Here is a 21,414-nt window from a genome sequence, read left to right as displayed (position 1 = left end):
TATAATCCAAGACTCCAAAAAGGTCGGGACGACACGTAAAAGAAAAAGAAAACACTGTATTTGCATAAATATGATGACAGGCTTGGTTCACCAGCGTCTCCGTTAGTAAAACAGATTCAGTTGATTAAAAGGACTGTAGACTGTAGCTGGCAGTTTCTTTCCTTCCTAGAAAGAGACGTCAGGAAGTGACGTTATCCTAAAGCCTCTGCACACATCTCAGCATCAGTGCTGCTTTTCTTAGTGTTGGTCGTTTATATATTATACAATACTTTTTGTGAGATGACGGCAAACATCTGGTTTATTGTGTGAATTCAATGTGTTTTAGGCACATACTGCACTTTACCACAAAAGTATTAATCTTGGGTCACAAAATGACTTTGCAAAGTGTACAAAGTCATTTGTATTCTTCCTATTCTATTATAGGAAGAATAGACTGGCATTCTTCATCAGATTTTAAATACATAATAGGTGTGTTTGCCATCATTTTACTAAAAGAGCTCTGTTCTGTGGCCACTAAACTACAATGAGTTTGACGCGCCTTCAGTACATAAAACAAGTATGAAAAGAATAATGAGCCAAACTGTCCATTTCAAAGATGTATCACAAATTGAAGATCATTGTGTACAATGTTGAAGAAAACTTTGTGACAAATTGACTCTATTGTTGGCTTGTTGACTGCTTGTAGTTGCTTGTTAGATCGCAGCAATCACTCCCGAGTGCGAAATTAACATCAGCACAATTTGTTGCCAAAATACTGCCATTATTCTTGGTGTGAAAAAAAAAGGCCGGACTGTGGAATCCATCCACTAGAATTCACGTGTGATTCCTGCAGAAAGCTTGACCTCTGACCTGCTGCACAGCTGGAAGACGGTCTCCGGTCTGCCTTCCACCTCGGAGCGGGAGTGAATCAGCTCCCAGATGCAGCTGCTGTCCGTGCCGGCTCCTATAGGAGAGCCAGGGAGTAAAAAAGGAGAAGCTTTTTAATCACGCAGTCCAAATACGGTTTGTGGAGATAAGCCTGTGTGTGTGGGGGGGGGGGGGGGGGGGGGGGGCACTACAGGGAAATGCCGGCTGAGGGGCGAGTGCGGTCGAACTCGGGTGATGCAGAAAAAAGAAAGAGCAGAAAGATTTAGTGAGGGTGCTTAGCGAGTGATTAAGTGGGGATAACGCGGCGGTGCGCTGGCCTCTTACCTGCAGTATTTCCCAGTCTGACCTGCAGCGCCGAGAGCGGGATGAGCCAGCGGAACTTGAAGGGGTCCGCGTCGCCGTGAGAAAGTGCCGAGCGAGGGTTCGTCTGGCCAAAAGAAACAACCAGGTTAACACACCAGAAACTCTGCATTCACAGCGTGGGGAGAGACAGACAAACAACAGTTACCATCTTCTTCTTCAGCTTGTTGTTTTCCCTGTAGACCAATATCACTGCTTTCTTGAACACTGTGAGAGAGAGAGAGAGAGAGACAGAGAGAGACAGAGAGAGAGAGAGAGCGAGAGAGAACACATCAGTGTCTTAGTTTTGACTGTGAATGCCTCCTGGGGAAAGCCGACTGAAGGAGCACAACCCACAGAAGCATTTTAGATGCCAGCTTGAAGCCTTAAAGCATATATCAGCGCTACAGCTCCGGATATTAAAATTCACAGGGCTCAGTTTCAGAGCTGCTGCACACACTCTGCAACAAACCCAACACACTTTAAATACAAACATCCGCGAGTGAATTTCAGTGTTGGGAATAACACATAATGAATAAGGCAATACTGTAACGTCACCGCCTTCAGGATTGACTAGTGATGATTGTGTTTGTCGGGTATGAAAACATGGAGATGCTGCCGCTCTCCCTCTGGCGTGTTCCACCAGCGACACGAGAGCCGCGGGTTGAAGACCTGACTACGATATGAGAGTAACGAGTAATCGTAATAAAAGTAATTCTCAGTAACTTGGACAACATTGTCGATCTGTTTCTGCAACTTCATTATAGTACAGAATGTGTGTGTATTTACACGTGAATATATGCACTCACACGCACAACAAAGTAAATTGATTGATTTGAAACAGAGAAAAAACCAACAGGACTCACCGAACACGGTCATTTCAGGGTCTTTTCTCATACGACCCAGCGAGGGATGAGGGTTGAGCCACACCACTGAGGAATGCATGAGAAACTCTCCCATAGAAATCTCTGTGACCTGCCAGGGAAACACACGAGATAGTTAAAAAAATAAAGAAGAAGAGAATAACAGAGCAGACTTCTGGCTTTTGGCAGCAGTGTGGGATACATACTAACACAATCCCCCAACAAACACGACCAGTCTGTGTTGGTGCAGTTTTTTTTTTTTTGACTGGACCTTTATATGGTCTTTAAGAGCAGTTTGAATATATTGAAAACATATAGCGCTCCAGACAGTATCATTTAGCATTCACTTTGACTATTTATACTGCAGTGGTTACGAGCTGTTTCTATCAATTTGTAAATGTATTCAATCCCTGGAGGTAGCTCACAGAGGACGGCGTAAACAAAACCAGCTCCACTCTGATGTTCTGATAGCTGCTTTAAACTGTGAGGAGAATTTTCTATTTCTAATTACACTCTTCATCCAAGTCAAAAAATACTATGCAGCCAGCTGCCACAATATTAGGTACACCTGCTCGGCAGGTGGTTGGTGACTCAACGTGGAAACATTCAGACACAATTGCAACGATCTGATGTATAAACGTGACGAGGTCGAGGTAAAGTGACTGATGGTGCCAGATGAGCCATTGAGTAGTTCACACACTGCTGGGATTTTCCCACAGACATTTTTCTAGCGTTTGCTAAACCAAATATTAGGTGAACTTTCTTTTAACCCGAGATGGTTTGCTGATTTTAGAGGAGAATCCGAGTTATGCCAGAAAAAAGGCAAACGTAACCAACAAGTGACTCATTATAACTAATCTATACAGAGTCACAGCGGAGGAGCAGACACATGTTCCAGCTGAAAATAGGACACAATGGACAATCAGGTCTGATGAGTTTCGATCTCTGCTGATACATTTGAAGGATGAGTTCAGTTCAGTTAAAGCCACTCTGTTTATCCCGAATGGGCAATTCATTCACAGCTTTCTGACAACGCACCCAAACCACAATCAATAAATACATCGTACGTATCGGAGTCTCGTCGCTCCCCAATGCAAGGATCATCACAGAGAGTTACAGGACCAGAGATCCACGACCGAACTGGATGCATGACCAGGGATTGTTTGTGCGAGGCTTAGAAGAACATCATTATGAATGCAGGACTGAAATGTGCATCCACCTCTTTATCGTAGCCGGTCTGCTCTGCAACCAGTTGATCAAACACAGAGCCGTAGTCCTCGTAGATCTTCTGCATCTCATTGATGTGGCTGGCAACCTTCTCCATGGCTTTCAGGGCCTCTGCACACAGAGAGAAACAAAACCGCGTTGACAAGAGTCCTATCTGTAGCACATATGTGTCTGATTGCATTACAGAGGCAGAAATCATTTGTTCATTGTTGTGTCAATTAATTTGCAGCCCGGATCGTCACATCATGTTTGCATGCATGATGTAATAGCATGAGTCTGAAACGACAGACGCGAAGTGCCTTTATTTATAGTGTTGCCGCGCGTCCCTGAATGTGTTCCCCCTTCCTACCAGTGAGGTGGTAGTGCTCCTCGCTGTCAGTATCCGTGAGGGAGACCAGCTCTCGCAGCAGCAGGGGGTACTTAAGCACCCTCTGCACCGGTTTAATCAGGTAGGACTCCAGGGTGGAGGAGTGCTGCTTGGTGGGGTTCCTCGCAGCCAGGAACTCTTTGAAGGCCTGGTCAGTTTTAGCTGGAAAAAAAGTTAATATTTGGTGAGTAATCACAGTAATCTCATCAGTTCACTGTCTTTGTTATTGAGCTAAATGAATGAACTGTGCAATGGTGCAATAACGTATCTCCAGCAGGGGGTGATGTAGGCTACCCCTCCACCTGCCATGTTCACTGCAGTGTCACAATGTAAATATCAGCATCAATTAAGCCCATCAAGCTCATAACGGCCGCAATAAATACAAAGCCAAAAGGTGAACCCCCCCCCCCCCCCCGCACAGTTGCGGCGAATTGCTTAAACGCTAAAGCTGTCTGCTGAAACCGCCGATTTGGGACGCTTCATTTATGCCGCAGCCAACGGCCCCTTGTGTGAAATGGCACGCATAATCCAGAACAGGGTCTTCTATAAAGGTGGTGACATTTTCCCAGAGCAGTATGCTTCCACAACGCTTACTGAGGGGGGCCATTAAAGTATTAATTATAACACTCCCAGCCACAGACAGGCAGCCGCATCCTCACCTCCCTGAGTAATTGGCAGGCAATTAACGAGTCGACAAATAAACAGAGAAACTAAGGCAACACGGGGCCTGTGGCATGAGTGGGGGTGGGGCTTGGAGATGGCAGCGACGAGCGTGTAATTACTTAAAGGCTCGACGAACACCCACAGTTTCTCCTCGTGCTCGTGTCCTCGGATCGGTGTCCACGCTCACGCTGGGCCAACTATCTACCCACCGTTTTGGATGTTTTTTAACTGTAAAAGGCAATTATTGCAGCAAATGTTCTATTATTAGCCGTCTTTCACCGAGCGCAACACAGCTCACCATAGCGGACAAACAATAGGGCGCATTCAAACTGTGAGAGGAGTTATTTGATCCCGACACTTTCTGCCCTCACGCCAACGTTCGGAGCCACTTCAGAATGATCTCACAGCTGAGATTGCAGGTGCTTTTGAAGAGGACAGTCATTTCTTCAGCACTTATTGTGAAAAGTCAGATCCCAATTTTGTGTGCGTGAGAACAATCTGTGATGGAAATTACAGGCTTTCATCTCAAAAAAAAAGCTCGACTTTATTTAGCACAACATATAATTTACATAATATTCATAATCAGGAACGTTTAACTGCACAGAAAACATTTCAATGTCCCCGGTGTTGTTTCGTAACCGTATTTGCCACACTTTATTCTCCTCCAAGGTAATTCTGACCCATCAGTGATTTTTCAGGTTTTTTTCTCTACCCGTCTAATCCTATTAAACATCCTGCTGGTGCTTACTTCGAGGAATATCCCACACAATTCGGGTAATGGGGCAGATTTAAGCACTGCGGGGGGACAATTTGGTCCCCCCCCCCACTCCACCTTCCTACATCGGCAAAGCAGCCAATCTTCTTACGTTTTTCTATGCACTGGGCAGAGCTCCCAAACTGTGGCACATAAATCAACTTTAAACATTTCGACAGTGTCTCACGCTGCAAGACAAACGGGAATTATTGAGAAGTTTTCATGGTTACATAATGTTTGACAAGGTTATACGAAGCCTGTGTATTTGTTTGAACACCAAACAACTTTGAAGGTTTTCATACTGTTGATTCTGAAATTAGGAGGGACAATCTTGATTTAGTCACGCATATCCCTGAATCCTGAACTCGTTATGTCTTTAAAAGGTGGTGGATTGATTTAAATAACAAGTTATGGGGAAAATTCATGACTTGATTCATTAATTTCAGTGGAAGTCACATCAGCTGGACGTAGATAACAATATGTATGGGTTATTTTAGTCTGCCTGAGTTAATCACTCATTGATTCGTCTATTTTCCAATGCATATACTCTCGATAGGGGGTCATGCAGCAGCAGAACCATATGAGCGGAGATAAAATACCCACATGTAAATCAGCATAAACAGCTCTTATAATTATAATACAGGCTTAATAGTTCATTTAATAAAGGAAAAAAAGAGTAAATGCTAAGTCTAACTGCTTGTCTACATAAATGAAAAATGCACAATAAATGTGGCTTATGTTGTATAACAGAAGAAAAGTTCTTTTTAGGTATTCTTATTTTTTGTCAGATATAACAGATACTCATATGTGAGTTATAGTCTGGAAAATACGGTAATTGTAACTGTGTCCATAATTTCATGGTAGCATCGAGTTTCTAGCACAATGGCAAAAGCGGTAGTATTGCAGTAATACTTTACATCGTCACGCTCCAACATGCATCTGTGTGCAGGAGGTGGAGGAGACAGGGTGCTTGCAGTAAATTGGGAGAGGCATCACTCACCTCACTCTCATTCCCTGTCTCACTCTGGGACATTTACTTTCATACATAATTGATTTTCTTCCCAAAAGAGCAGGCCAAACCCTCAGCAGCGAGCACCGTGAGGTGACTGTGATGCAACACAGGCGCAAGGAAGCCAAATTTAGCCGAGGTGGGGCTGACTCCAGATTAGACATATTTATCAATCTCCATGTGCAGCGGCAGTGTGTTTGTGCAGCCATGTGTGGATGGTGTGTAGGCGTGTGTCGTACCTCTCTCCAGGACCTTTTGGACCTTGATGTGGTTGGCGCAGAAGCCGCTGTACAGTTTGAAGTGGTCGGCATAGTAGAGGAATGAGCCCCCGAGAGAAAAAAGCAGCTTCTGCGAGGCAAAAAGTGGCACAAAAGTAGAAGTGAGGATGAAAGAGTGTGAACATGTGAAGTCATGACCGCAGCACCATGTCCTTCATTCTCTTGGGAGATGATTCAGCCCCCAACTCAGGTTTTGCCTTTTCGCCGAACTGGCAGAGCACAATGGTATTTTGCAGCTCACAATCCAAGCAGTGATCCACCGTTTGGATCAATAGACCCCACACCTTGTCATGTCAAGCCCATAAATCAGCTGTCGCTGCTCCCGTCACCCAGGCTCAATTATTTATAAAGCTCAAGAGCTCAAAGATCATGCTCGTCTTTGGCATTGTGGCTAAAATTGCCTGGTTTGAGAATAATGTTGTGTATGCTCATGAAATCCACATCGAGTCTTTGGACATCTAATCAATAGTGTGATGTGTTACTGTGTGTGTATATCTCACCTTGAACTGTGAGGGGGTCTCCAGGGTGCTGAAGTCGGGCGAGGAGGCGATCCTCTCCTCCAGCGTCTGGAGGAAGACCCTCTGGAAGTCCAGCATCTCGGGCAAGCTGCCAAACAGACTCTCCATCTAGGAAGAGGAAGAAAGATGGACCGAAGGAGGAGGAGAAAGTGTGGGGATTTGATGGACGAGGATGTTTGGGAGAAGAGCCACAGAGACGGAGAGGAGAGGAGAGGGAGAGAGGGAGAGAGGGAGAGAGGGAGAGAGAGAGAGAGAGAGAGAGAGAGAGAGGGAGAGAGAGAGAGAGAGAGAGAGAGAGAGAAAGAGAGAGAGAGAAAGAGAGAGAGAGAGAGCAAGAGCAAGAGCGAGAGAGAGGGAGAGGGAGAAAGAGAGAGGGAGTAAGAGAGAGGGAGAAAGAGAGAGAGAGAGAAAGAGAGCGAGAGAGAGAGAGAGAGAGAGAATATGAGGCCACAAAAAAAGAATCCAGGATAGCTTGTAATTCATAACAGTCCGCAAGACAGGCACCCCAGAGTGTTATAAAACCTCCACTCTGATGGCTCCATCTCTGACAACGGCACTTAGGGACAAGCTATGGCCCTGCTGGAAGACGCGCACACACAAACTTAGAAAATGTAGCACACACTCCTTGGCATATATAGCAAGGGTCACCACTTCCCTTCATTAAAAGCCGTTCATGGGGGGAAACTCGCCCTTGTCCAGCCCGTCTCTGGACATATCTCGTAGTCCTGTAATAGCCTTTTAATTTGCCCCAGAGCTCAGCGGCCCATCGACTCGTGCGTCTTGGGAGGGATGTCCCGTGTTGGAGGTCACATGGAGCTGATGTCATTAACATGCCGCAGCAACACAATATGCTCCAACAGGAACTGGTGCTAAGTTTGATTTAAGGTGTTTTTAAATTGAGCAGGGGGGAGGATATCCCACATTCTTGATGAGGTACATACAGAAAGACCAGTGAGCAGCTAAATCACGGCACATTAAACTGAGGTGAGCACTTCAAAGGTGGGTTTTCCTCGCAGCCCCCAGGGACACTGCAAGGTCAGTGTCGGGGAATGCTAATTTGGCCTCCAGGCAGTCAGGAGTGGCAATAAGGGAGATACGGCAGAGCACAGCTCATCGACACGCAATAAACACTCAATGGATTTGATGTTCTGTAGAGAAGCACCCCATGCTCCATATTAGCATATCGACACTCACCTCGTCCAGTGTGAGGAAGGTTTCATTCTGTAGGGGCTTCAGGTAAATCTCGAACAAACAGGCCAGATCCTGCACGAGATAAACAAAAGGTCAATGACAAGAAATAAAACATTTGCTTTATAATTCTTTCATTACAAAAAAAAAAACCCAAAACATTATTTTCACCAAATAATAACCTCCAACTGTCTCTCTCCCACCATCATCATCTCACTCCTGCTCTCTATCTCTCCTCTTCTGAGCTCCTTTAATGTGGCTGTAGCTTGTCTTGGTATCAGTGGGGATATTCTCATTAGCTTGATTTATGAGCTTTCTTCTCCTCCTCCCCTTCCCCTTTGCTGCCTCGGCTGGTGTTCATGGACATGGGGTGAAAAAGGCCTGCATCAAGCCACTCAAGGAAGAAAATCTTCCTCCTTCAATTATAATTCATCAGCAGAACAAAGACGACTTGAACGAGAAATGAGGAAATGAAGATGACGGAGGAAACATGGAGGAAACATTTTAAAGTATGTCACAGAAAAAGGGGTCATAATTAAAAACAACAAAATGATGCAGGAGAAAGGTATATAGACTTATGCAGGAGGAGATTCGAACCTGCACTGAGCAATAAAAACGTTCCTCTTGAAAGCTTTTAAAAGCAAGAGGTAACACTCGAGTGTATTCACCCTGAACCGTGGTGATCTCACCTTCACGTAGGACTTCTCCGTGTCCACCAGCTCCTGGATGACCTTGCGTAACCTCTCTGTGGCGCTCATGTGCTTGTGGCAGGGTCTGAGCAAGGTGGTCTCCCCGGTGGGACCCGGCCTCGCTGAAGGCTCTGTGAGGTCATCCATCAAACCCCCGGGGCCCGAGCCCGGCCCCTCCTGGAACGACTGGTAGAGAGCGCAGACTGTGTCCACGCTCTGTAGGGGGCAACAGAGAGGGGGAGGGGGAAGGATGAGTGTTTAGGTACTTCAGCACAGGGATTACAACAGCCAGCTGGAGGTGAAGAAGGATCTCGCACGCACGCACGCGCACGCACGCACACGCGCACACACACACACACACACACACACACACACACACACACACACACACACACACACACACACACACACACACACACACACACACACACACACACACACACACACACACACACACACACACACACACACACACACACACACACACACACACACACACACACACACACACACACACGAAGTGAGCAGCCAACACTTTTCAAGTTCACGGTGAGGACCATCGCCTCTCCTCAGGCTAATTTACTCACGCACAGATGCACACGCACACACACCAAATCATACATTCCAATAGCAATTAAAATTTGCTGCATGTATTCTTTCACAGCTAATGATTTCAGGACTAAACCCATATAAAATAATGATAGATATGATTCTACACTGTGCACGGCCAGCAATCCCTCTGAGAATACTTGGAGCGTAATGGAGACTTAGTTATGCACTCTATGCTAATTGGCTTTGCATCAAAGCCTTCACGGTGCATCCAGAACACTGACTGGATGTCCCAGCAGATAACATTACAGCGCATTTCATTATTCATCTCAACCCCATAATGGACAGTCATGCAGCTTTGTGTCACATCAACTCTGGGATATTTGACATGCCAGGGAGTCCCACTTGGTCATGTTTTAGTATGCAACAGTTTGTTTCTAATGTAGGAGGATGACTGGGGGATTCTCTCTCCCTCTCTCTTTTTTTTTTTAGCCAATTCATAAAATGTTCCTCCAGCTTACTTCTTTCATAGGTGGAACCACAGGAAGAGCTCAGTGTCATACCATTTACAGAGAAGTTCAAGGGAAACAGATAATCCTCATCACTTTATACTGGACTGTGCTGCCTGGCGTACGGAAATTAACATGAGCCGAAGGCACCATACTGCAAAGTCTTGCCTGTGGCAGGAAAGACTTTCTAGTCTGTGAGCAGCTTGCAGCAGAATATGAACCATTATGAGCTCCTCAGTTCTGTTCCCCAAGAAATAAAAAAGCAGCAATGTGGAAAAATAAAATCCCCCAATTCTCCCGACTTTACCCCACAGTTACCACCTCACGGTATCTGCTTTTTAAACACTACAATAAATGTATCCACACTTCATCAAAAGCCCACCTCGTTTCCTATCTGACAAGCCTGTGAATCACAACACTTCATCAACTGCAGCGGGCTTTTGCTCGTCTGAAGTGCACAAGCCATCAATTATGATGTGATTTCACTACCAAAAATAGTCATATGATGGCCGGTCCCCCTTATTCCAAGTGAATGACATGATGCAGCATTATAATCTGCGGCCAGTCACTAAAATCAGCAGAGACTGATAAGTGCCAGTAATAGCAGCTTCCACCCTGCTGCACAGCATCGCAGCAGGGCGGGACAGCCACAATGCCAAGCAAAACAGCTGCTCAGCACTCTCCTCCAGCAAGTGTGTGTGTGTGTGTGTGTGTGTGTGTGTTGGCCTTTAAAATACACCATGAGCAAGCAGCCAGGTGCAGCTTTCTACCACAGACAGTGCAGCAACAGACATGGATCGATACACCCCTTCACTCTGACACTGCAGCCATCGATGCGCATGCATGCACAGGACCCGGACAAGCCTCTGAGTCACGCCACCACCACCACCCCCGCACCCCCACCCCACTCCCAAGGAGCCCACAGACAATCAAGGCTTCCATTAATAAGTCTGCAACTCATCAGCAAGCTCATTATAGCGCGGTCACTCCAGAGACGACCCTCCAATATGTGCACCGAGAATGAAACAGGGGGAGGAAAGAGACAGAAAGGGAAAATTCCTCTCCCTGTCCACTATATCAGTCTGGGTTAAGCCTCTTTCCAGTGATCCACCACCCACATCAGCTTTCTTGTCTCGCTTTCAGTGTGGGCTGAGAGTTATGAGGGGTCCTCATAGTGCTGGTGGAGGGACAAAATATAAATACATACTGACAACATGTATTAGCTGTGATACTGCTCACACACATCGATTCTCTGAGTAAGAAGGACAGCAATGTGCTGAGGATGTAAGAGAAACTTCACAAAACTTTCCCAACCCTTTAATGCAAGTGCCTGCAAGTCAACATCCAGTTAGCTCGTAAACACTTCTCAATCAGACAGAATTCAGAATACCAGCCACGTAACTGCAGCCGCTGACACGCACCATCCTTTGAGAGATCACAAAATCAGCCTCAGACAGTGATGTTGGTGCCGCACGCAGCGCCAGTCAGCCTTCATTCACTGATACACGTCTGGGAAAGCTCTATAATGCAGCAGGAAGGCGGACGGCGGGGGGAGATTGCCTGAAGGAAACATAGAGGTTGAAGGATATCAGAGCGACATATTCATCAACTAGCCCACCGGTAGCTCCAGACAGGGGAGTGCAGGCTTGTGGCGACAGATAACACTCATATCTGCCGCTTATTTCAGTTACAGGCAGTGAAGGGGGAGGTTTGTCCAGGTCTTTGGGAAAAATGTGTGCACAGGAGGGTACGTACCACCACTCAAGTGCCAAGTTAATTCTCGTCACACCCCTCCCTGACATGCAAGAACAGTGTGGGCTCATGTTAACCTCATACGCACATAAATGAGATAATGGAGGAGCCACAAAAGGCTGGGGAAGGAGAGGGGGGGGGGAGTGAATGTGCTTGCCTGGATGATTGGAAGCACGTGCAAGCGGAAGCACACACTTCCACCTCTCTCAAAGCCTCCGAAGAAAGGTTTTCATCAACACTAAATGACAGATACCTGCACCGGAGCGTGACAGGAGAAGGTGGGCAAGAAGAAAGAGAGATGGCGGGCAGGTGGGATTGGGAGGAGGGGGGGTGCTACAGTCATGACTCAGGGATTGCAATCGCCTCACAACAATCCCACCAACACGACCTGACAGCGAGTCCAAATAGCCAATTAAGAGCCGAGGACGGGAGCCAGCGGAGGCGGGAGGAAAGCCTGGGAGCGGAACGTGAAATGAGCGAATGCCGACCGAGAGGCTGTGAATTCCCATTCAGGTGTTCCAGCTGACAGGTGTCAACACCTGATCATGTTTCTACGCCTGCTCAAGCCCGGCAGTCAATTTAGCTCCTTGGGTCCTCCTGCTCGATTCCCTGGGCAAATAAAAAAAAAAAACAGCATTTCTTTCACCGAATGTTGCACCTTACATGTCAGGTGTAAATCTACTTTCTATTTCAATCCAGGCCAAAAAACAGAAGCTAAACCATCTTCTGATAAATCCCATCTCAACATGTGTTCACTTTGAGCAGAAGTAAAAGTCTCCTTCCCTCAGACTCAATCATAAAAAAACAAACTCATCAGCTATTAGAACATAAAGTTTTGATCTCACTGAGAATTGAATACCTCTCCCAGCCTGCGGGTGACCAGGAAGAGCAGTCTGTAGAGCAGCCTCCATGCGGCTGCGGCCTGCCGCTGGGTCCTTCGGACGAGCGAGCAGCCCTTCTTGCGGAGCCTGCCTCCCCTGGATGTTGGCATTGTAGCTCCAGACACTGTGCGCACTCATTCAGCTTGACCAAACAGGGAAAAGAAAAAGGAAGAAGCAAAAAAAAAAAAAAAAAAAACAGAACAGGAAGTTTGCTTGACCGTCTCGGGAGGATTTTATCTTCTAGCTTCGTCCACCTCTTATTTTCATCTGATGATCAGTCAATGCGTTTTCAACTTTCCTCCTCCTTCTCCTCCTCCTCCTTCCTGGCTCCGTCTCTAATTTGCCGCTGCCCGTGTCTTCGTTAAGGCCTGGTCAGAAGCCTTGGTCTTCGGTACACCTCCGCCCCTGGGGCGGAGTGAACTTTGATGGTGATGGAGCCATTGATCCCGCATCCTGCCGCTCTGCGAGCGTGGGCAGAGGAAAAGAGCTTGCTGCCGGCTAGTTTTGCATATCAGTCAGTCGTGGACAGTTTGGCCTCTTGGCTTGTGCAAACACAGGAGGAGTACTTTCTTGACTAACGATTTCCGGATGTCTGTTTGCATCAGCACTGCTCCCGCTTTACCTCTTCACTTCCACCGTTGCCATCAATTCCACTTCTCTCAGGCCATTTGTCTCCACGTCTCTCCATCCCTTCTTCCTTTTTCTTCAGCTGCTGCCTTCCTTTGCGGCTCCAGGTGACCTCTCTGCTGTGATTTCGAGAGAGCTGAATGGAGCAGCGCGAGGGCTGTATCAGTGTCCAGTCTCTCAATAGTGCCAGTACAATGTGGACTGTTCTGGCTTGTTACCGCCACACACAGAGGAATGGCTGACTCAAAACAGGAGGCTCTGAGCCCGGGGGGGGCGAGCAGTGCAGGAATGCTAACTATGCTCTCACATAAGAATAAAAGATGCAAAGTATTGCATGATGGAACAAGGTAGGGGAAAAAAAACAAACAAACACATGAAGCCTCTTTCGATGAGATACAGCTGGTTGTAGGATCTAAATATATAAAACACCAGTGAGAGTGAACTCCTCATTAGGGCAGCCAATTATTGGAGGGGATTAGGATTAGAAGGATAAGTTACTTTCCTGTCTGATGTCCTGTAAGTGAGCAATGCAGTGTGTATCAAGGTTTCTTTCCTCCCACTTTCCCCTCCTTAACTAAAAGAGATTCCGATTGTCCAGAAAAATTCAAAAAAGAAGACCATGTTTTTAGAATGACAAAATGAACACAATTGAACGATAATTAGGATTTGTAACTGTAAACAGCAGGATACGAGAAACGGGGGGAGAAACACTGAATTATGTGGCGTAAATTGGAATCATCCACCATTATGTCACTATGAGGACATTTGCTTTACTTGAAAATCACTTAGGTTCCTCTGATTATGGATCCAGGTTTACCATTTGTTTCCCCCGCTGCACATACAGCAAATCATAATTGTAAATCTAAAGAATGAAAGCATGCCGCTGCATATCAATTATTGCTTGAGTCATATTTTAATCTGACTCAATTAGTGGGTAAACACACACAAAAAAATAAGTGAGCCGGGAGGTTGTGGGATGAATTCAAAGCATCATCTCGATGTTAATACTCCGATTGGAGTCGTTACATGCAGAGCTCAGTCTGCAGATGAAACGCAGCTCGAATCAAAGGAGAAGCCTCGTGCTTTTCCAGCACAGAAGTCCAATCTGAGGCGGGGATAAACAAATCTGGGGACGAGGGACGATAAAGTAGAAGGGATGAAATAGATGCACACCCTCGGGGGTGGTCCGACCCATCCCTCACAGGAAACAGCCTTGTCATGACACTGTGTGAGTGAGAGAGAGAGAGAGAGGGAGAGAGGGGAGAGAGGGAGAGAGAGAGAGAGAGAGAGAGAGAGAGAGAGAGAGAGAGAGAGAGAGAGAGAGAGAGAGAGAGAGAGAGAGAGAGAGAGAGAGAGAGAGAGAGAGAGAAAGAGAGAGAGGGAGAAAGAGACACAGAGAGCGAGCAGGTGGGAAGGCCAGTGATTCATTTGCTATGTTAGCTGGCTATAGTGCCACCATGCCATCTTCTTTTCAGAGCTCAATAAGAGAAGACGCACACTCATAAATCAACCAGAGCAGAGGGGAGGAGAGAGGAAGACGAGGAGGAGGAGGAGGATAGGTCCCGTTGCGCTCCGCTCAAGCCCATTTATGCCTTTTATTATTCATCCTAAACAAATATTATTCCACTTGGTCTCGGAGGACTTTGGGTGAGGAGTGTGTTTTAATAATGAAGCCAGCTTCAGATTAAAGCACCCATTCTGCTAAATCCCAGAGGCGATTTACATCCACTCCACTTGCATGACTGCCGGTACAAAGGAAAAGTAATGCTCGCACTTTGTGCTATTCTTATTCCAAAATGGTCCAAACTAAAACTGTAACGAGGGGATGCTCATTGCTTCTGTAAAATATAGCTTGATGTGATAAACAAGTGTGCAGAAGGGACTAATGTCGATGCCTGCCCAGCCCTCGTCGTGCTCTCCAACCGAGAAAACACTCAATCTGGGTTAAACTGCAAAAAATGAACCACCCACGCCAAAAACTGTCAAAGACGACACAATTCTAATAGATAATGAGGACACAAGGTGGCTGGAGATTGAATTTACGTCCACAGAGACGGTATCACTTGTCGGGTCAGCCCGTTCAACCCTTGCAGAACTACCACTGTCGAGATAACATCATAGCAGTAAGAACTAAAATTGTGATCTTCTGACCTGCTGGATGTCCAATAATAAAAACACTGCAAAAACTCTGAACACATGTACACAACGTGGATATGGATTCTCTGGCAATTCAGACTTGCAGGATAGTTTTACCACCCACACACAGAAGGTTGTGGGAGTTGTGTGAATGTTTGCAGCTCCAGTGTGAAGACTTGTATCAGCTCTCCCTCTTAAAGCCACGCACAAGCCAGCAGCCCCCCCCCAACCCGTCGGCTCGTTACCGGCTGTTTGTCCCTTTGGCGTTTCTCTGGCAGGACAGGCAAATGGTCAAGTCCTGGGCCAGGCAGGAGAGTTTGTCTTTGAGGAGCCGCCCCAGGCCGAGCAGCGCAGATCCAGGATCAGATCTTTTTCCTCGGCTTCACAGCCAGACGGCCAGAACCAGCACATGGCCAGGAAGGAGCACAGGGTCTGGGCTGGAGACTGGTCCCACATGAAGAGCTCTATTAGAGAGGTGAGGTAAAGGGAAGGGCCAGGATCTTCATCGTTCCCCAGTGGAGCTACAATCGGTATTGCTACATCCATGGCCACAGCGGGGACCCCCTGTGTGGTCATTCCATCCGGGTTTGGGTCATGCTGGATCCATTTTGGTCTTGTCTTTCTCCCAATCTCCGAGTGTGTCTTTCCAACTTGTTTACAGGGGATCGGACTGATGAGAGGGGGCGAGTATTAACTGCACTGACGACTTTAAGCCCAGATTATTAGCCTGCTCACAGCCAGATGGCGACTGATGGCTTAGTCATAACACACGCACGAACATATACACACATCCAAATTACCCCCTCTAACTCTCATGTAACAAACACACACACACACATTTTGGGTAAAGAAGATTCTCTAAAGTTTAGGGAGGGGAGGGGAGAGGAGTGCAGTAGCTCTGGGGGAGGACAGGATCATGTTTGAAGAAGAAGATACAACCTAATATCTGTAGGCATGTACTTTATCTTTTTGAAGTCGAGGCCTCATGATAAGAGCGGACAGAAAGTTTCTCTTTCACTTCACACATTTCTCAAAAGTGTTAAAACACCTCAGATGCCTCTCGTCCGCTGAGACGACTAAAAAGGGAAGATTGAGAGCAGGGAGGGAAGAGAGGCAAGACCAGCACATATATCGGAGTCTAGTATATATAGAAGCTTAGTACTTCACTCGGGCAAAGCCTAATAACATCAGTGCTCGAATCAAGTGAATCAAACCAAATCGCCTCGTACTGACAGCCAGACAGAGAGGGGCTCCAGTCACGGTACTCTTCATTAGTCCATTTAAATGCTCTTACCGAAGTGTCTGGCCTAGCAAAGAGGCTTAATATGTCTGTCTGCTGTTTTAACCTTTGCGTTAAAACGAGAGATGACGGTCTACGTTCCCATGCAATAAATGTACAACAGTTGTTTGGAGAAAAAGAATAATAATATAGAGATGAGTGAGTCAAGTTATTTATCATGAGAGGAGTTAACTGGGCTCTCACCTCAAAGCCGGCTCAGGATTACATTTTTGGTCGAGGCTTTCCTGTGTGTTTGCATGTACTGCATTGCATTCAGGAGGATTCTATGAGTGTAATGGCTGGCGTCAAAAATAATCTACAGATATTTTCTCAATTAAATAGTGAGTAGCTGTTACACCCCATTATGGGTTTTTTTCAATAATAAGTAAACTATGATGTACTCATATGAGGTGCAACCACCTAATTTCAGTATTGAATGCTTGTTTTTTCACGCAATCGTTTAATCTTGAAGTAAACAAAAGTGAGAAAATTGACTAGAGGTTTTAATCAAGAAGCTGGAAACAATAACATTTTGTTACATTTGCATTATTACCAACACATTCTTTTCAAATTGAGCCATGCTGTTGTCCAGCAGCAAAAAAAACGTATGGGTTGATTTCCAACTTTGGGCCTTTTCAGTATGGAATTTACATGTTTGTTGTTGTTGTTGTTGTTGTTGTTGTTGTTGTTGTTGTTGTTGTTGTTGTTGTTGTTGTTGTTGTTGTTGTTGTTGTTGTTGTTGTTGTTGTTTACATTTGATTGATTGATTGAACCTTTAGTCATCTCACAGACGGAGAATTTTACACTAATTTCCTCTAATGGTCGAAAAAACTTTTGAAGGTTTACAGTTAATTGCTCCACAGGTATGAATGTAAGTCTGTGTGTGTTTGCCCTGTTGAGGACTGGTGACCAGTCAGGTTCCACAGCGATGTGAACCTAAGTAATGGATGACTAGAATAAGTCGAAAAGACATCAGTTAATATCTCAGATGTTCTACTCATCATGTTATTGGAACTTCATTTCCAAGCAATGTCATAAATCTTGAGTAAATCCTGCGAGGATCATCTGGTGATACTAGTATACGTGTGAATTTCCCCGGGTGGGACTGGTGCCATGTCGTGAAGTCAGATTACTTCCCTGTCCGTCCATCTGTCTGGTGTCCTCGTCTGCTACCGTGTGTGTGTGTGTGTGTGTGTGTGTGTGTGTGTGTGTGTGTGTGTGTGTGTGTGTGTGTGTGTGTGTGTGTGTGTGTGTGTGTGTGTGTGTGTGTGTGTGTGTGTGTGTGTGTGTGTGTGTGTGTGTGTGTGTGTGTGTGTGTGTGTGTGTGTGTGTGGTGTGTGTGTGTGTGTGTGTGTGGTGTGTGTGTGTGTGTGTGTGTGTGTCCTCTTGTATCCGTGTGGATGTGTTGATGACTTGCCAGCTCAGCTGACAAATCTCCAAGCCTTCCGCTTGCTAAACTCATTGTGATTTTGCCTCCATACGTCCTCTTACTCAACACCAACGCGATCCATGTCAGATCAATTCAAGCGGGGGCGGCAGGGGTGGGGTTTACCTCCGAGACCAGTTGAGTTGACTTCTGCAATCGATTGGTGGAGCTCATAATGGTACAACAACAGTGCGTTGAAACAATTGTTGTGGCACTCTATAGCAAAATGTTTCATTAGGTAACTCAAAGGATCAGAAGCAGCATCCCGACTGTTAGCAATCGGGATGCTAACAGCACGCGCGCACACACACACACACACACACACACACACACACACACACACACACACACACACACACACACACACACACACACACACACACACACACACACACACACACACACACACACACACACACACACACACACACACACACACACACACACACACACACACACACACACACACACACACACACACACAGCAATCTCTCCCCTGTAATAAGCACAAATTGGAATGCATCGGACCAATTAATCAAAGGGCAGCCAGTCTGGTGAGGCGGCTGATTACAAGGTGTGACAGGAGACTTGAAACGAGTCTTTCCTTTCCATCCATCTCTATTGACTTTCACAATGCCACGTGCACGCATGTGTGAACTTATATGCAGATACACGGCAGATGTTTCTACCCGGTGACTCGATTTCTCTCTTCCCGCTCCGGAGAACAAACTGATGGCTGCGCAGTGATTAAATCCCTCTCTGCGTGCAGACAACAACAGCAAAAAAAAATTCTGATTCAGTCGCACCAATACCTCACCCGGTGTTTTTACTCATTTTAAATTGCCTTCACAGTGGTTGACTCTCCCTGATGGAAGCTTTTATGTCCTGAATCTACATGACACAGTAGTGTAAGTGACACCGACACACGCACACGTACATACACACCTTTATTTAAATCGTTCTTCGGTAAAACACAAACGGCAGGGAGCTGAGCAACAGCAGCAGCAGCAGCAGCAGCAGCAGTGGTGCAGTGCAGATCCCACCGCTGTGGGACTGACTCGTGTCGCCGGGCAAACAAAAAGGGAGACCAATAGAGCCAGAAGAGACAGAGGAGTAAAAGGCAAGTTGTCCTCTCTAATCCACCTCCTGCTTGACCTCAGGTCAAATACCAAACAGCCTCCTCTGACTCTCCCACTCAGAAAAATGGGGCCATGGCAATTAACAATGCTTCCTAGGTATTTGGCATGGGTTTTACTATCAATGAATCCACAATGGAATCAACACAGCACTAATGTCTCCTCCCGTTTCATTTAGCCCACATTACATAACGAGCAAGTTTGACAAACACGTCCTCGCTATTGTAACAAGTACAGTACACGGCGGTGAAGGACATTAAATATAACAAAGAAATATTAGTGCAAAAGGAAGAAGATGGATATGCATGAATACGCACACATCTATTCCCTTTTGGTTTGCAGCCACATCCACATCATTAACACACAGCTTTTTGCAGCGACCACACACACACACATGCATAACTGCTCTCAGTAAACACCAGCTCACACATTTTTCTGTATTGCATTATCACACAGCAGAAGCGTAATTCCCAAAGGGCTGGGCTCACGCTTGCTTTTAATGACTTCAGTGAAGTTGGTTTACATATCAAACACCTGACCGGATGTCTATCGACAGGACAGAAATAGGTGCAATCTGCCACCATTCATGAGGGACAACTAATTGGCACGTTTCTGAAAGGCGAGTTTTCTCTATAGCGGCATAAAACAGTAGAGTGGTATTAACTGCATATAGCAGGATGAAAGACATGACGCGCAAAGCAACCAGTCACAACGCAGGAAAATGTGGAAAATGTGCCAGTTTTAATTATATTCACTAAGAAAACACAACGGCTTTGAGTGCACAGCATGAGGGGAAAAAAACTGCTGGCTTTCTCACTTTAATGTGTACGTTTCGCACAAGAAGGCAAATTAACCAAACCTGCATTGTCACAATATTATAACAGTAATATAGTTGCTAAACATGAAAGGAGGCAGTTATTGTGTTTTTTGGGTGCAGTTCTGTAGAAAGTCTTGATTTGATTCTGCATGGATTTTACACATTCTCTCGGTTTCAATTCTCAGTTTCAATTCCTGTTCTTTTTTTTGTTTGCAACTGAGAGCATGATGTTACCTCCACCATGCTGTGCCCTCTACAAAAAATCAGATATACTGTATTTCTAATGAGCACGGCTTTGGTTTTCGGTGTTTATAGTTCTGTTACAGAGGAAGTATTTGTCTTTTACAAGCTGGATTATTGCACCTTTCTCATCGAGAGCCCACCGAAACTTGAGAACTCCAACATACTGGTTATCCATTCACTGCACTGGCACCACGTCACCTCTAAGGTCAGTGATGAACTTACTCACTTCAGGCATCTGCTGAATCCACAAAACATCCCAGACTAACCCAAAGAAATCCCACAATAAATAAAAACTGCAGGTGATCTCTGGTGCTTTTTACAAACTTTAGCCTTGACCCTCATCCAATGTTTACTCGAGTGGAAATATCAGGTTTTTCTTTTTCCATTTTCATTTCAGAAAAGTTTCACATTCAGACAACAACATTCGAGCATTTGTCTTTCTTTGTTGTCCCACTCAGTCCTTGGCATATCTTAGAAATGTGTCTGAGGTGACCCAGGTGATGGTTAGTAAATGTACAATTTGTTGAAAAGCGTGAAGAACCTGAGCAGTGCTCTGGGATATTTCAATGTTATCCGTCTACTCACACAAACTTATTGACTGTAACTGTAGAATCGCATTGCAGACAGTTTAAATGGTAAAAATGCAGTAGAGCTTTACTTTAGTTTCCACCTCAGCCTTTTGTTATTGAGCCCCACCAGGTTTAGTGTTGTACAGGCTGGAAGCAGCCCTGCAGACTCCTCCAGCTCAGCTGGAAACTTGCTTAACGTCCAGTGTGTGGTGTTTTCCACAATCCACACCAGTTTTCTCACAAGTCTCTCGCCGAGTTTCTTCCTCGTGCTACAATCCGGTAACGTCTTGACAGTTTTATGACTTTGAAACTTCTGGATATTTCCAACTGAGGTGACACAGATTCCGAGGTGCTTGGTGACGTCCTGGAAGCTCTTGAAACACTGTTTTTATAACAGTGGTAACACTGATCGTCTCAGATCTTATTTGCGTTGAATGGGAGATACATGTGGTTGTGTGGAGCCGAGAACAGTTTCCTCAGCAGACGTGCTTGCTGACATGGTGTGTGTGACACAGAGAGAGAGGGAGAGGGAGAGGGGGAGAGAGAGAGAGAGAGAGAGAGCGAGCGAGAGAGAGAGAGAGAAAATAAGTGTGTGGCACATCCTCCTCTCTCAGTCTGCCTCCTGTCTGCACAGTAATAATCTGTGTTTATTCCAGTGGCCATGATGGAGTGTCCTAATTACAGTAATGCTAAAGATTGGTGCCAGTCTGCTCTCTGACAGCCACACA

At 45.8% G+C, this 21,414-nt stretch overlaps 1 protein-coding gene across 1 annotated transcript in view; it reads right to left on the bottom strand.

The window, feature by feature from the left end:
* Positions 1–21,414, bottom strand: part of tiam2a (TIAM Rac1 associated GEF 2a) — a 62,904-nt gene that overhangs the window by 2,754 nt on the left and 38,736 nt on the right. The window contains 10 exon segments of the mRNA XM_080513347.1: positions 850–943; positions 1,192–1,294; positions 1,376–1,434; positions 2,073–2,181; positions 3,289–3,407; positions 3,646–3,825; positions 6,329–6,437; positions 6,868–6,993; positions 8,080–8,148; positions 8,763–8,978. Of these exon segments, the coding sequence (XP_080369473.1) occupies positions 850–943; positions 1,192–1,294; positions 1,376–1,434; positions 2,073–2,181; positions 3,289–3,407; positions 3,646–3,825; positions 6,329–6,437; positions 6,868–6,993; positions 8,080–8,148; positions 8,763–8,978 (1,184 nt within the window).

The sequence above is a fragment of the Blennius ocellaris genome (assembly GCF_963422515.1).
Source record: "Blennius ocellaris genome assembly, chromosome: 17".
Taxonomy (NCBI): domain Eukaryota; kingdom Metazoa; phylum Chordata; class Actinopteri; order Blenniiformes; family Blenniidae; genus Blennius; species Blennius ocellaris.
This window is presented reverse-complemented; position numbering and strand designations above follow the sequence as displayed.